This window comes from Tetrao urogallus (genome assembly GCF_951394365.1).
Source record: "Tetrao urogallus genome assembly, chromosome: 14".
In the NCBI taxonomy this organism is placed as follows: domain Eukaryota; kingdom Metazoa; phylum Chordata; class Aves; order Galliformes; family Phasianidae; genus Tetrao; species Tetrao urogallus.
This window is the reverse complement of record NC_136827.1, coordinates 4337881-4354026: the sequence shown is the minus strand read 5'-3', so window position 1 is coordinate 4354026 and position 16146 is coordinate 4337881. Positions and strand designations below refer to the sequence as shown.

The 16146-nt window shown below is 39.0% G+C and overlaps 1 protein-coding gene across 2 annotated transcripts in view; it reads left to right on the top strand.

Moving 5' to 3' along the window:
* Positions 1 to 16146, top strand: part of WWC1 (WW and C2 domain containing 1) — a gene marked incomplete at both ends in the record, with an annotated part of 61924 nt that overhangs the window by 26090 nt on the left and 19688 nt on the right. For both annotated transcript variants that reach the window (XM_079542515.1, XM_079542516.1), the window contains 8 exons: positions 494 to 603; positions 5437 to 5640; positions 7066 to 7142; positions 8051 to 8130; positions 9022 to 9151; positions 9628 to 9774; positions 10638 to 10711; positions 15237 to 15479. In XM_079542515.1, the coding sequence (XP_079398641.1) occupies positions 494 to 603; positions 5437 to 5640; positions 7066 to 7142; positions 8051 to 8130; positions 9022 to 9151; positions 9628 to 9774; positions 10638 to 10711; positions 15237 to 15479 (1065 nt within the window). The remainder of the gene's footprint in view (positions 1 to 493; positions 604 to 5436; positions 5641 to 7065; positions 7143 to 8050; positions 8131 to 9021; positions 9152 to 9627; positions 9775 to 10637; positions 10712 to 15236; positions 15480 to 16146) is intronic.

Here is a 16146-nt window from a genome sequence, read left to right as displayed (position 1 = left end):
TATGATACAGAGAAACTGTTCTAGTTTGTCAGTATTGAAACAGAACATATTGCAATGCAAATGACTGGAGTGTTCCCACAGTCCTCAGCACTTGCTATTGATTGTATAGTCTTAATTATTCATGCTATGCAAATTATATTTTTCATCTTGCTTCTTCTCTTCTTGTCTACTTATTTGGATACAGGACTGGCCTGCGAACAATCTTGTTCTTTCAGTGAAGAGATTGGGATTGTTTCTGGCAAAGTTTCTCGTGTTCCTTTGAATAGTACTGCCTGAGCCAGGAAGGCTCGGACATTCTGTCACAGCGAATTCATTTTGCTGTAACTTCAGATGAAGAAAGCGAAGGGTTTGGGGAATGTTATTAAGTAAGAGCAGAAGCTTTAAAATAGTTTTCAACTTCTTCAGTGTTTTATACCAAAAAGGGACTTGGTTTCTTCTTGGAATTGACATGTGGGAGTGTTGTATTTTTAATCCTAAATATTTTGCATTTCAGGTATACTAAGCCACTAACATTTGCTGACTGCATTAGTGATGAGTTGCCATTAGGATGGGAAGAAGCGTATGACCCTCAGGTTGGAGTTTATTACATAGACCACAACACCAGTAAGTGGCATGTTACTGTACTTTGCAGAGACATTATCTTGTACCTTTAAAATGCACTGAATGGAAAACCACAAAATTGCCTGCCTTTCTGCATATTGGGAGCTACTCTTCCCCCTCTAAAACAAGGATTTGAGACCTGTTTATTTGCGGTCTTCAGATCAACAGTCATGTTCAAGCTGATAATGTGGACACACCTCTCTAAGATTTGGCTGTACTGAAGAGTCCGACTAGGCAGCAGTGATCTGGAGTTTGTTCTTACCTTGGAATTTGTCTTTGTGACAAGACCATCAGAAGCAGTGCAAAGGTCCTGTGTTGATTTCCATGGCAGGGATAAACTGAATGACTGCTGGTATGGTTAGTGGTGCTTTCTCTGAGCTGCTAGAGTTCACATCCCTTTTACTAGGGAGGAAATTCTCAAATTGGAGGTATCCTGAATTATGTGTAGGTAAGAAAAGAGTTAAATTCAAGCTCGTGACATCTTATTCTGTATGGTCAAACTAAGCCACTACTTAACTGTCTTTGTTAGATTGCTTGATAGACCAAAAATGTTGTGCTTTGCAGCTCATTGAAGTTACCTGTAATAAAACTTAAGAACTTGATTGTGTTGTTACAGATATTGTTAAGAAATGTGTTGCGCTAGAATTAATGCCCTGAAAAAGTCATAACCAAAATAAATCAGTGACTTTTGCTCCCCTTAGAGAAGGGCTGTGATTGTAGTCCAGGGGTTCACAGCAGAGCCCTGCGCAGTCCCTTTCAAAAGTAGATTATTGTAACTAATGAGAAGAGAAACTTCTAAAAAAAAAAAAAAAAAAAAAAAAAAAAAAAAAGCAAAACTCAAATGTATCTTGATATTAAAAATGTTTAAAAATAAATAAAAATCTGCTTCTGTGACTTCAACTGAGAGCTTCAGGTTTTGGTGTTCTGTTTTTTAAGCAAGCTACAAGAAAGATCTTTTAACTAAAATTATGGAGGTCCACCTTGTGTCTTAGCTATTTTTTACTCTCCCTTCCTTTCTGGGGGCCACATTTCCATCTTGCCTGAGACTGCATATTCCAGGTTTACTAACTTCAGAGTATTAAAACTGTAAGATGGATCAAGTGTATTCTTAAAAAGCCCTAACTACGGCCTGCAATACAAAGTTTAAGCATCTTCAGATCTAATAGTGACACAAATATTTTTATTTAAAACTTACGTCATCCCAGTAGCACGATGTCTACATGTTTTTAAATACCTGTTAGACCTCTTGAGTGTTGCAGGTAACAAGCTTCAGTATGTCGTTAGGACAAACAGAGGAAGATCTATTTTGTGCATTTGAGTTGACTTCACTGTGAATGCATAAAGATTATGCTGCAGGTTTGAGTTCTGTGTGGTCAATCCAGGACAGTTATCCCTGACCCATGCTACTCAAAACCACAAGCTTCAAGGGTGTGCAGTTACAGCTTCAAATGATGCTCACACCTGCTTAACAGCAGTTGCTGTTGAAGTTCCACTTCTCGAAGATGCCAGAGGCTGCAGTACTTGAACTAGAACTTCATTTAAAAGGTTAAGATGAATGGAAACAAAATAATTACCCTATTTCTTAAGCCAGCTCTAATCCAAATCATGATAAAGCAAACCATATCCTCTTACCTTCAGTTAATCAAGAGGCTCATCTTTGTGGTTTGTGTCAAATAGTCTCTGGAGAGTGTCCAAAACCTTACTCCTCTCTAAGGCTCGGCCTGTGCAGGAAGGAGCAGCAGGGGATGGAGGCATATTGGTTCTTGCTTTAGAACTGATGTATTTGAGCCTAATTATCAGAAACAAGCTCAAGGACAGATCTAAGTTTAAATCGAAAGCTAGGAACCCTTTAAAGTGAAATGGAGAAGACTCCTAGCCTTCCCTCAGAGGCAAAATAAATGTAATTAAATTGAGTATTCAGAATATTTCTAAGACAGTATTGGTGCATAGCCTTGGGTATCTCAGATCCTCGTAGAACTTCTTTGGAATTTGATTTGTCCAAAGATTCTTTTTAGTTACAGATACAAGCATATTGAGGTTACATTCTTCAAATATGAAGACTTGTTTATGACAAGATCAACACTAAATTAAAAATTCACAAGGCATCCCATGATATAATGACCTTTACTTCTGTAGCTCTTGCATCTGACTTACAACTGTATTTTGCATTTCTTGTTAGCTGAGAGCAAGCTAAGAGCTCTTGGCCACCATGCTTGTGGATGGCTTTTCAGAACAGAATAACAAATCTTGATGCTACCACTGAGGGATACATTTAGTGATTATTAAGAAAGAAGAGGTGAATATTTGGAAAAATGGGAATAAAGCCATTTCAGGATTTCCATCCTCTCTGAGCTGGGTGCCAAGCATTTGCTTTGTCAGATGGCATGTGCCTTTGGGCAGCACTTTCTCTTGGATGGCTCGTTGTGGAGTTGCATGGACATTACTGTGTGTGAGCAGAGAGCTGTGGCAGTGTCAGCTTAGGAGTAAGGTGTGGAAGAAGAACACACAGATGTGTAGCACATAGATCCAGACAAGCTAGAGTTTTCTTCTCTGCTTCCTGCCCTTGCTGTTGTGATGAACAGTACTGTACTTATTTTTGTGTGTGCATGTGGTCTTTATATCAGACAGGCTGGACCATGTACTGAGTTAAGCTGCTGGCTTTCTGAGAGATGCAGGAGGAGTGGAAGACTTGAACAGTCTTCATCCAGGTGGCTTATAAGGAGGGATTTCCCTGCAGCAACTTCCACTGCCCTTCTTGTAATTACAGGAAGAACAGGCTGCTAGTTCAAGGGAAAAACTGGACATTATCAAAGCTTGAAGAAGCCACAGGTACAGGTAGACTCAGGATCATGCATCTTGAATGAGTTCTGAAGACTCATGGATACTTTGCCAACATATTTGTTAAGCTTGAAATAAAGAGGCCTGCCTTGTGGTTCCTGATGATCATTGATGCAGTCTGATCTGGGGAAGCTGCCCATCAGGATTGAGATATGCAGGCATCTCCGAGTAACTTGCAGCAGGCTTCACCTTCTGCTTAACTATGGAGACAAGGGAGTTACTCCATTTCAAGATGTATGTAATGACTATTTGGAAAATGTGTTTTTTGTGGGCAAGTACAGAGACAGGAGTATGTGATTTTGAGACTCCTACTGCTGATATGTTCCTGTGTCTCCCTGACTTTTCCTTTTCTTCCTCTAAGCAAGACCACAGCCTCCCTCTTGGGATAATGCTAACACATTCGACTGATAAAAGCAGTTGGTTTTTTTCCTCAAGTTATTTTGGAGCATTTTTTTTTCCAGGTATCTCTTCGGTATTCACAATGAGTAAAAAATCCTGCTTGCTAGCAGGATCTGTAACAATGTTTTGCTGAAACAATTCTATGAGCTATAGTGTTAGTTTCCTGAAAGTTTAGGTTTTTTTGTTCCTCTAACCACCTTTTGCAGCTTTTGTTTAGACTGTGCTATGTAATTTGAAGTGCTGTGTTGTTGAGATGTCCTGTTAATTTTCCCCTCCGTGGACAAGCTTGTGAAAATGTCATTCAGTGTCCATCCTTTGTGTAGAATTCTTCATTTTGATTTCTGCTTCTAGGGTTATTGTCAAAATGTTGTCTTGCCTAAGTCCTGCAAATTGCAGTGTTAGTGTTATGTCTGACTCACTGAAGAATTGCTCCTAGCTTCCACTGTGACTGCTCTAACTACATATTTAAAGAGGCTCTTAAGATATGCATATTAGATTCCCTCCGATAGTTTCAAGCAGCTATTCATTCATTATTCATGGAGTGGTGACTAGGTATGCTTATTCATGTGCTGTAGTTCAGACAGCTTATAGCACTTAGTCACATGAGCATTGGAACCTGCACCAAGCAAGAACATGTAATAACCTTGAAAGAGAAATGGAAAATATTTGGGGCACTTCTTCACAATAGAAGCAAATACCAAATTTGCTGTATTGATATTAGGGTACACAGGGTACACAGACATAAGCTACTTGTCTGTGCCCTTATGCTTCTTCATTGATTAAAAATCTTAAAAGTAATGCATTGGTTGTTTTGGGGTAACGGAGATGAAGGTGATGTAGCTAGCCATGACTGCATTGCCTGTGTTACCCAACAAAAATCTATCTCAAACTCTACCTCGTATATTCTGCAGTGATTTACTGCTGTGCTTTCTTTTGGTGAGGGAAATGTTTACTCTCCTCCTGAGATGCTGTTTATATAAAGTAATATGAGGTGCTTTCACACGTGCTCTGTGACTTAGGAATACTTTGTACTTACCTATAGAATGTGAGTGTGAAGGCTTTATTCCCTCTTGCTAATAACAGACACCTTGCAGCCAAACAGGACAGGTAGAGTTGTATTTGATAATATGAAAGCAATTACAGTCACGTGGCAATGAAGTTTTCAGAAAATTTTTCTATCAGTGAAATAGCAGAGCTATTTCATTAGAAATGTTATAAACCAGGTACAACAAAGATAAGCCTTGCATTCAATGTCAGTTTTCTAGTGTGTGTGTGGGCATATGCTTGCATGGGTGTTTCAAGAGGCTGAAACGTGTTGCCATCGACAGCAGATGTGGTCGTGAGTTGTGTGTTGATTTCAGCTTGTATTATTCTGTACAAGTCAGAATAGCAGAGATCATCACAGTGCATTGTGAATCAATGGTCACTTCCTAAGGGGATGAAAAGAAAACGTAAGTGTCCTTATTACAATCTTTTTTTGTTGGGAGAAGGGGCACAAGCATTTTTAAAATATTGTCATAGATGGTGGAGCTTGTCCAAGCAGCAATACAGACCTGTTTTTTTTTAATTAATCTTGCCTCCTTCTGTTTTCTCTTAAAGAAACCACACAGATAGAAGATCCTCGTGTGCAATGGCGGCGGGAGCAGGAACATATGCTGAAGGACTATCTTATCCTGGCCCAAGAGGCAATTGCTGCACAGAAGGAGATCTATCAAGTGAAACAGCAGAGGCTTGAATTGGCCCAGCAAGAATACCGGCAGCTGCATGATGTTTGGGAGCACAAACTGGGCTCTCAGACCAGCTGTGAGTACTATCAAGTGATTTTCTCAGTCAGATCTCACTAGGAGAGTAAAATGCTTGAAGCTGGTTCCCTAATAAAGCCCTTTGGTATGTTATGCTGTATCAAGTTACTTGTGTGTTTGCTTTTGAAACTAAGCAAGACTTGTTTAACACCCATTTGCTAAAGGATAATATTATGAGCATTATTACTGTGGTTTTCCTGGTGACTGGATGTGGTGTACAGATTTTAAGCATGGCCTTCAACAAATGCAAGGGGAGGATAAAATGAGATTCCGTGTTGTTCCTTGATCCACCTGTCCAAAATACAGAAACAAGGCCAGAAGGCTGCTCTTGAGTAGCACTCTCAGGCCTCTTTGGAGTTTAACGTCCCAGGTAGTTTAGTGACTGTCTTAGGATGCTCAGGAGTCTGTATAATATGTGAAGTGAAAGGAAGCACCGGTGGAGTATTTCTATATGAAGAACATTGCTTTCTACTCTGTATTCTGTCACAGCAGGAAACCTCAATGCCTATTGCTTAAAAAAAAAAGGTACAGAGAAGTTTATAGAAGGCCAAGATTCTGCTTGCAGTTACTGGTTAGGAACTGGAAAATGTCCAGAGGAGGATGTATTTCCTGCAAGGAATGTTTTTTCATAATCCTTACTATTGTAAACTTTGTTTTCAGGAGCCACATCAAAGAACCAGCCCCCTACCCTGCCCTGCTGTCTCTTCACTCTCACTGGGTTATATATTAAAGGTGGTGAATCTTATGCCTGATGTCAGAAAGTATTTAAGTAGCCTTGTCGTTGAAGGGTTCTTAACATTTGAATAGGGTTCTGTCATGTCTGAAATGAAGTTTTTGGTATTTTTTGGTCTCCACCTAAGTACTGACTGGTGTATTAAAGTAATACGTTACAAATTTGAATTGCATTAGTGTGGTGCTATTTGTAAAAATACAACCAAACAACTAGTAATGTTTTCCCATGTTTTTGTATGGCCTAAGATGATGGCTTCAAGGATGAAAGTAACTCCCTTGCCTACAGCTGCTTCTAACAACATTGCACACTGGGAAACTTCTGTACTTTCTGAAGCATAAGAGTTTTAACCGCTGCTGAGAAGAGAGTTCTGCTCTTAATGGGCACTGATTTAATCCAGTGTGACACATTGGATGATTGGCTATGTCCTCAAGCCTGTGAGAAGGCTGGCATCACCTTTCTTGTTCTTCATGTTCCTTTGTTTCTGAATATTCAGGGATTATTATACAGCTAGAAAGTGTAAAAAAATCCTTATGCTTGTTGAAGGGAGCTGTTTCCCTTCAGTTCTGCTAAATGCTTTTGGAAATGCGAGAGGTGAGAAGAGAGATTCTAGTAAACTAGATTCGTAGTGTGGGGCTGATAGAAGAGTAGGTGAGGATAGTAAAGCTGCTAAATTTAGTGTTTGTTTTGCTTTAGTGCTGTCTGGCTCATCGTCAAGTTCCAAGTATGACCCAGAGATCCTCAAAGCAGAGATTGCTACTACGAAATCCAGGGTAAGAAGTGCAAGTGGATTTTCACTTGCCACAAGCAAACTTCAAATATTTCCAAACCTCATGAAAAACATTGAAAGGTGACTCAAAAGTAGTTGAAAGAGCTAATTTGCTGTTCGTTATCTAGGAGATAAACTACCAGAATTCTCGAATGTTACCGGCTTAGACTGAAACAATTGTTTTCCTGATGGAGTTTAGACTTCCTTGTATACTGATAATACATTTTGCTCCATTTAACTGCATGCTCTCTCCTCAGTGTGCTGCAGCACCAGAGAGCTACAAGCTCTCTCCAGAGAATGGCAGCTGTTTTGTGGAGAGCTCAGTGCAGATTGTTAGCAGTGGCAGCGTGCTCCCTCATGCAGAGCTTGGTTTGGGAAGAAGAAAGGACTGAAGTAAAGTAGGTCAGTCTGGCCTCTGTGGAAGAATATAAAACAAGCTGTAGGGTCAGTGGATTTACAATATGTGTTATCGGCCTGCTGTGTTACTCATGCAGAGAGGCCTTTTAATTTGATATCTTGGAGGATGGTTTGTATCACTGCAGTGTAACTCTGGTCCTGATACTTAACGTTTTTTAATGACTGGAAAGATTTTAAACATCAGTGAGTAAAATCAGCATGTGTTTCATTCCTGGCTTTCAATTTTTTCTTCTCACCTTTTCTGCTTATGAGGTTGGAGCTTCTCTTGAGCCCCTGATTAAATGATGTGGCATCTGGGTGTTGGATAAATCCCTAGACACTGATAATGTCCTGGAGAGTATGCATTCAGCTGTTAGTTGCTGATGGAGTGATTATCTGTGAAATTTTTTTAGATAATATTGTCTACACTAAAAAAAAAATTTGAATTGAATGGATACTTCTGTGCCTAAATACTCATGTGAGGTATTGTTCTAAACATGCACCAACTTCCTACAGGTCAATAAACTAAAGAGAGAGGTAGCTCACATGAAGCAAGAAATCCAGTACAAAGAGCATGGATTTCAAACTCTGAAGAAGTAAGTTGGATCTGAAGGTCTTACTTTTGGTAACACTTCTGGCTTGTAGTACATCCCCTTCTACATTTACAAATAGCTGCCTGAAGAGCATAAGCTGAGATATGTTGCTGCTGAGATCTTTAGGCACATGAGCGACTCATAGCCATGGGATTAGTTCCTTCAGTTCTGTGTCTATCTGTGATTAGCTAGATGAGAACTGACTTCATGGGGAAATTACTTTTACACTTCATGATAGTATCTTGGTTCATTCTGTTGTACTCGGTATTTGTCAATATGTATACAGTACAGCCTATTGTCATAATACAGAAAGATAGAAAAAGATAAATAGGTAAAATAGAAAAAATTGGGGTGGGGACAAGCTTCAGGTGCTTGTCTCTCTGTGAATACACACATGGCATTATTAAGTAATGTCACTGATTTAGTATCCTATAGTTTTTTTCTCAAGTGCCAACTTCAGTAAATGGTCCTTTCAGAAGAGGGAAGGATGAAGTGGCTTGTGATTAGCTTGTACCCTTAAATACATCAGTGTGTGAGGTCTGTGCCTTAAAATAATGCAGTTAGCATACAGCTAACTTATCTGGTTTAGAAACAAGGTAATTAATAGAAGTCTGTCTGAACACTGTTTTTTTTGGGTGTTTTTTTTTCCTCATGTCTTCCCTCCCTAAAGAATCAAAGCAATTGCGTGGCTAAAATCAGAGTTTCGATGTTTAATGTACTTCTGATGAAGTAGCTTAAAAGGAACAAAGAGCTCCAATCATCACTGCTTGTCTTTTGACATACTTAGTGTGTTTTCTTAAAAATGATTGTCAAGATGTATGTCTAGGGTGATTTATATAATGCAGTTAATTTAAGATGTTAGCTTACTGTATGTTTTCTCAAATTTCTACGCAGTATTGACATGAAAATGTCTGATACTCAAGGTGGCTACAAACTTGATGAAGCACAAGCCATTTTAAGTGAAATGAAAGCTCTCAAGAAGGCCATCACATCGGGGGAGAAAGAAAAGCAAGACCTCATTCAGGTACTGAAGCAGCTTTTGTAGTATTTTGTCCCTATTAAATTACTTAAATTTAACTTTATATTAATTATTTTGATTTTACATGTCATTTAGTTTTTATTAATCTAAAGTAGTTCTATATTTTGGCTGGACTGTGACCCTAATCTTCAGATTTTGGAAATAAGAAATACAAAATAGCATAACTGACAGTAGTGAACACTTGGTTAGAGATGGGCTGTTGTCTTAGGGTTTCTTGATCTTGTCTGCTCTGCTGTCAAAGAGCAAATATGCAGAAGCCTTAAAAAAACAGTGGCCCATTTGGTCTGTGTCCTCCAGCAGGCTCCCAACAGAGAACATGTGGGCATGAGAGTGTGCTAATGCTCTCGTGTTTGCAGGGTCTGACTGTACACACTGAACAGTCAGAGTTTCAGCCAAGGCGTATAGCTGCCAAGGTATTTTGAGTGAAAGTGAGCTCATGTGATGAATTTTTATGGTTTCAGAGTTTAGCCAGGTTAAAAGACAGCTTTGTGAATGACAGAGGATCACAGTCAGACCTGTGGGCCAGCAATGTGTCCTTAGAAAGCTCAAGCCCTTCGTTACCAAGGCAGTATCTGGATGTCAGCTCCCAGACGGATGTTTCAGGAAATGTAAGTAACAAGTGAGAAACCAATTGCATGTGGAAGCATTCCTCTGAACTGGAATAGTACTGCCATAATATTACCATAATAAGGTTTCAAGCATGGGTGAGTGTCTATGAAATAATGATCTGCTGGTTTAAACTTCATAAGTGAAACTTACTTCAAGCTCTTCATAAGTGATACGCTACTAGACAAGAAACATTCCGTAGCTGTGTATGGACTAAACTCTAATGAGAACTGTTCTCTTACGAGAATGCATTTTGCTTTCAACTTGTAAATGTTAATGAGTAAGAATGATAACATACGTGCTGATATTTTGATGCTGTTAAACATGCGTTGCGAGTGCTACGTAAGCCTTCAGTCTCAAGATCATAATTGGCAGGCTTTTGCCAGCCTCAGCGAGGGTTTGAGCAGTGCTTTAGAATGCGCTGTGTGTTATGTCAGTCATCACAGAAGCCTCTCTTGTGAGCCATTACTTAAATGTTTGTGACCGTTTTCAATCAGGGCCTCACATGTGATTAAAGCTCTTCAATTTGGCCATGGTAAGACATCATTTGTTTTCAAGACTTAACAGCAGAAGTAAGACTTCATCCAAAACCAAATATGTCACAGAACTTTAAGATTTCAAAACTACTCGTGTGTGCATGAAAGTAGGAGCCTGAGATGCATGCAGAAGGAACTCCACTGTGGTGAATGAGGCAAAAGAGCTGCTGAATCTTGTGGAAAATATTTTCCCATTCTGTGATTGGTATAACTACAATAACTGATGAGTTAGTTTGATAAGAGAAAGTGTAACTTGCAGCATCATTAGCGTCATCAGAAAATGTCAAAATAGGAGTAATTACTAAGTTACTGATTTTGTTTTGTCTTAGTTTATTACCAGCAGCAATAATCAGTTGGCTGAGAAAGTAAGATTGCGCCTTCGATATGAAGAAGCAAAGAGAAGGTAATTCTATGGTCTGTTTTACCTTTGAATGTCATTCAGCTTATTTTGAAATTGTATTCCACTAGGAAAGATGCCACTTAGCAGTATCTCTGGGTTTCAGTCTAAATAAATACGCTGATCTCTGAACCAGGGAGGCAACACGTTTTCTGGGCTTACGTTATCATTTAAGAAATAAATATCCATCCTAGAAATTACTAAGGAGTGACTAATACATCAAGAACTCAGTTTAGCCACACCTGTGAGGACATAAGTGGCTTTGCTGCCCATTGCCAGTGCTTCCCCATTCCATTCCAAATAAGGAGGCTGTACTGAAAGGCATCTCCTTACCTTATTCAAAATGTAATGAATGTTTACATGGCTTCAGGTCAGATAAGAAGAAATGAATATTGCGTTCACACCTTGCATACCAAGTCGTGGTTGAATGAGTACAATTTTAGTGCTTGTCTGCTTATCTGACAAAATGTAAGCTTTTACTGTTGTTTTCTGATCTGAGATGAATGGAGAATAGACTTTTTAAAATTGAACCTACTTAAAAAACTTCTGCCAAAATTAGACTGTATCTTATTTTAGTACAGATAAGAGCTAATTCAGCTTACTAGGAGATCCTTTTTTTTTTTTTTTTTTTTTTAATGGATCGATACCACTCTTAAATGAAAAAAAAACCATGAAGCAATATTATTTCTGTGGACTTTGGCTGGGCTAGTCCTTGTTGAGAGGTGTAGCCATCAGCAGTAGCGTTCTTGATGTTAACTGCTCTGAAGGGACTTGCCTATTCCAGAATAGTAACTTTAAAGGTGTGGAACAATCAGTACTTGGGATATTTGCAAAGAGAAGAATTTTTTCTTTAGTTGCTGTTCAGATACAAGGCTTAAGGCTGAGAATATTCATAGTGTTCTCATCTTAGTGTACTGGCATGCATGTTTCTCAGCAGCATAAATTTTGATCTGTATCTGTGGTAGTTGTCAAAGAGTGTGTGTGACCAGCCACTGTTGACAGGAGCTGAAACTTTTGTGGGAAAGTTTGTCAGAATTGACTGTTTTGCAAACCAAGATAAACATCTACCATAAGATTAAAATAATTCTATGATTTAAATCAATAATAATAGTAAAATTATTAATCTTCCAGATGTAACAGGATGTTTCAGTGTTAAAAATTATTTACTTTTAAGCTTTTCTCAGGACTGCAGTTTAATTTACAGTCATTGCATCTTCAGATTGAGATGAAGAGCTCTCTCTATAGCCTGTATCTTTTCCAAGGAGCAAGTGAGTAAAATGAATGTGAAGAGAAAATGAATATACTCTTTACAAAGAAATGACATTGTAAGAGCAGGCTAATACTTCATTTGAAGTAAAGAAGCAGCACGTACAACAGCATTACATTTAAAGGTTTAATACCTCTTGTCTCTCTTAGATAATATATAGATTTTTTTCATTGTTAAAAAAAGCATTGAGGAAAGATTGATCTGAAAGGGAATGAATAATTAATGCTGAAATGAAAAAGTCTCCATCTGTCAGAGCACTGTGGTTTTGGCAAAGTCTTCATTAGGAGCTGCAGAAAGAAACACCATAACTGGTTTTAAGATGAAACGGTACTATGAATATAGTGACTAACAAGGAATCTTCTGCTGCTATGAAGATTACTCTTTACGATGTGTTAGCATCTCCTGTCTCCAAAATGGAATATTAAAATGTTTCAAGAACTGAAGGAGAGAGCAGTTTACTCATACAGGTTTTATGAAGGGAAACAAAATGGTAGCAACACCTCTGTCCTATTAGCTCTGCTTTGTCTGGAAAGGTAACACTTAAGGCTTTCAGATCAAGGTGATGTCATATTAGGTATTTTATAAGGTCTGGATGATTTTGAAAAGAGACAGTAGTAGACAGCTTTTGCCAGGTGACCAGACTAATGCCACAAGATGTAAGGGAGTATTTTGAACTTTTCCAGGCAGAGCAATTAGAGTGCAATTGCGTGTTTCCTCATCTACCACAAAGTCCTTTTCCTTCATGGCTTAGTGAAACAATGAGAGCCCTAAAGTAGATCGTGTCAAACATGCACAGAAGGAACTAGGGACGACTGCAATGACAAATTTTAGGCTAATAGGTTTGGAAACTAATCATAGACTTACGCTGAAATACATGTCAGTGCTGCATCTTGACTAGGAGATAGCTACTGCAGCAGTGCTGGAAGGATAGGTGTCATCAGATTCTGTGCAGTTTCAGACATAATATATTAACTCAGTTGTATATCAGTTGCTCTCCATGCACTGCTTTAATTCCTTCAGCAGCTAAAATTTCATTTTGGGTGCTACGTGATTGTTGATAACTCTGGACTTTAAAAAGTACATTCTGTATTCTCCTAAACTGGAATATTTTAAAGTCAATTGAAGCATTGGAACAGTGGTGTGGATATTTCACAAATCAGTTTTTTCGAGTGCACTTTCCAGTTGAATTTTTCTGAAGAAGTGATCTGGGGAGGTGTATATTAACATGCACATTTCTGGAGATGCGTGTACTTCATGAGGTCTCCAAAAGGACTAAAAATGTTACGTGTTATGCTTATACCAGATAAAGATATTCATGTATCTTTCCCAAAGGGAAAAATTAAAAGCACTTGATGTGACAGTGGATAAATCATTTAATAACTGAAGTTTTATGCTTGTTTATTTTTTATACTAGTAGCCACACAGAAATATTATGCAGTGACTTCAGCCCAGTACTGCTGATTTCCTTGCAATGCAAAGTTGGCATGGCACATGGGTTATGTAGTCCAGACTCAGTCAGAGGATGCTGAAGGGTGAAGTTTTCAGTCAAATGTCAGTCTACAAAGCATTTCTTTTGTAATGTTACTGTCTTAGTGGACTAGACAAACTGACAAGGAGGAAAAGTGACCATATACAGAGCAGGGTGAAAGTTGGGGTTAGTGTAACAGAACTGCTAGACATGGAAGTGCATAGAGAACAAATTCCAGTGGAAAAGCCATATCCATGCAAATGTATGCCAGAAGTGATCAGATTAATGCCAGACAATCCTCTTAAACTCATATTCCTTCAAAATGCACAGAGGAATTCTTGGATTATGAATTAATGCCATTGTTAATTCTTCATTGGAGCATAGTATTTCACTTAATCAGGCGCTCAAAAATAGAATAGCTCCTAAGAAAACATAAAACTAGTTGAGTTGAATATCTAACAATTATGGACATTTAATTAGAATAAGTAACCTGCTGTGGGAGATGGGTTGACAGAAAAAATGAGGCTTCTCTTCAGAAATGTGATCTCTAGCTCATCTCCTGTAATGGATGAGGCAGATCAGTCTGGGCAAGCCTAATTTTTGCACCTTGATTTTACAGGCTGCTGTAGGGCTTAAGTTTCTCTTGGCATGTGGAGCTTGGGAGACAAAGCTTTATTCTTCAAGGCCATTGTTCAACCATTGTGTAGCTGCTGCTGTCCGGGTCTGCATTCTGTTACTCGAATCACTTCACACTGAGTTTGTTAGGTTTTGCACTTCTGTAGCATAAAGCGTATTCTGGAAAGAATCATCCAGATTAGTAACCATAACTATTTGTTGTGCCCAGTTTATGTTCAGTAACTCCATCAGATCCAAGACCCACACAGGTTTTTTTGCGTGCCTCTGTTGCATTGCAAAGCAGGTGATTGTTAGAGCAACTTAGATACTTGGGAAACAGGGAATGGGCAGATAGTTGTGGTGAGCTGCTGCCTCAGCCGCTGTGAGCTCTGCTATCCTCTTCTGGAACTTAACAACAGCTTCATCAGGCAGATCTGTGTTGCAGTTGACTTCTTCCTGAACTCTGGAACGATATGTTATATCAAAATGCACTTCGGTGTTTATGCAAATAAGTGATTCTGGATTTAGGTGAGATTGTAGTGCCTCTGACTTCTCACATCGTGTTGTGCCAGAAGAAGCCTAGCTATTAAATATTTTCATCAAGCTTAGTGTTGAATCAGTGGTTGTATTATTGTAATAGTGTATGCATGTGATTAACTTCAGCATTGTAAAATCAGAATTTGTTTCTAAACTATTGAGTAATCAGATATTTACCAGCTTGTCTGAATTCAGTGTAGGGAGTGTAGAATTGTCTTTGATAAAACCAAGTAAACGTTGGATACTTACTGCGTGACACTGTCCACACTAAGCACTGCGAGGGCATGAAGGTGTGTGAAACACCTCTAGAATGTATCTGACAGCTTTTTTTTTTTTTTAATTTGGAATTTTGAATGCTATTCCCTGACTGATGGAAACCCCTAGTTAGCTAGAGCCTTGGCTTTCCATTGGAAGTAAACATGAGTTAAAATCCCATTTTGCATATTGGCCCCCTGTCATAGCCACGCTTAAACACCCCCATAAAGAGGGCATAAAAGTGAGATGAGTTGTCTGTGTGCTCAGATTCTTCACTGTTATGGAAGATGTGGTTGGTATGGTACATCTTTGTGCATCCGTGGAACAGCAGCTCCAACACTTCTCCTGGAATAATTGTGTTGTTTTTTTTTTCTTTCTTTTGCCTGCAGAATAGGAAACCTGAAAATACAACTGGCAAAGCTTGACAGTGAGGCCTGGCCTGGCGTGCTGGATTCTGAGCGGGATCGGTTAATATTAATTAATGAGAAAGAGGAACTCTTAAAAGAAATGCGATTTATTAGCCCCAGAAAATGGAGTCGAGGAGAGGTAGAGAGACTGGAGACGGAGAGAAAGCGCTTAGAGGAAGATCTTCAGGCTGCTAGAGACACTCAAAGCAAAGCTCTAACTGAGAGGTAGGTCTCTGGGTGTAGGACAGAGCTTGCCTCGTTGGAGGGGGTAATCGGGAACAAGCAGCAGTACCTCCTGGCTGGCTACTAACAGCACTGTGCTCTTAGCCTTGAATAAGGCCATTTCTGAAATCATCTTTCAAAAGAAACTGACTACAGTTGTTAATCTCCAGTGGGGAGTCCTTGTTTGGGCACATTCCTCCAAATTGATCCTGTATGAAAAAGTAAGAAATACTCTAAACAGCTTTGTATAATGATAACTTACTCCGTTGTTCCTATATGCAGCCAGCTCCTCACAGCAGCTGCTGCAGTTGCTTTGCTCTCTGGAGCATGCAAATGTCAACAGATAAAAGTTCAAAATTTTAAAAAATTTCAGTTTGTTCAGAACACCCTTGTGTGGGATTTCTCTAGGAATTGGTACTTGACAGGACTGTGGGAGATAGATGGACTGTCCTGTGAATCTGAACTAGCTGAAAGAAATGAGAGCTATCCTCCCTAATTTTGCTTTTGTTGCAGTAGGAATATACACTGAGGATGAATGCTGCATTAGGTGCTGCCTACAGCTGCTTTACAGTCTGGATGTATTAATGTGGATGCCCATGGCAATGCTATTTTTAGTCACAGTCTCTTCAATTTATGTGGAATAAGAGTACTGCATTCATTTGTCTGTCTC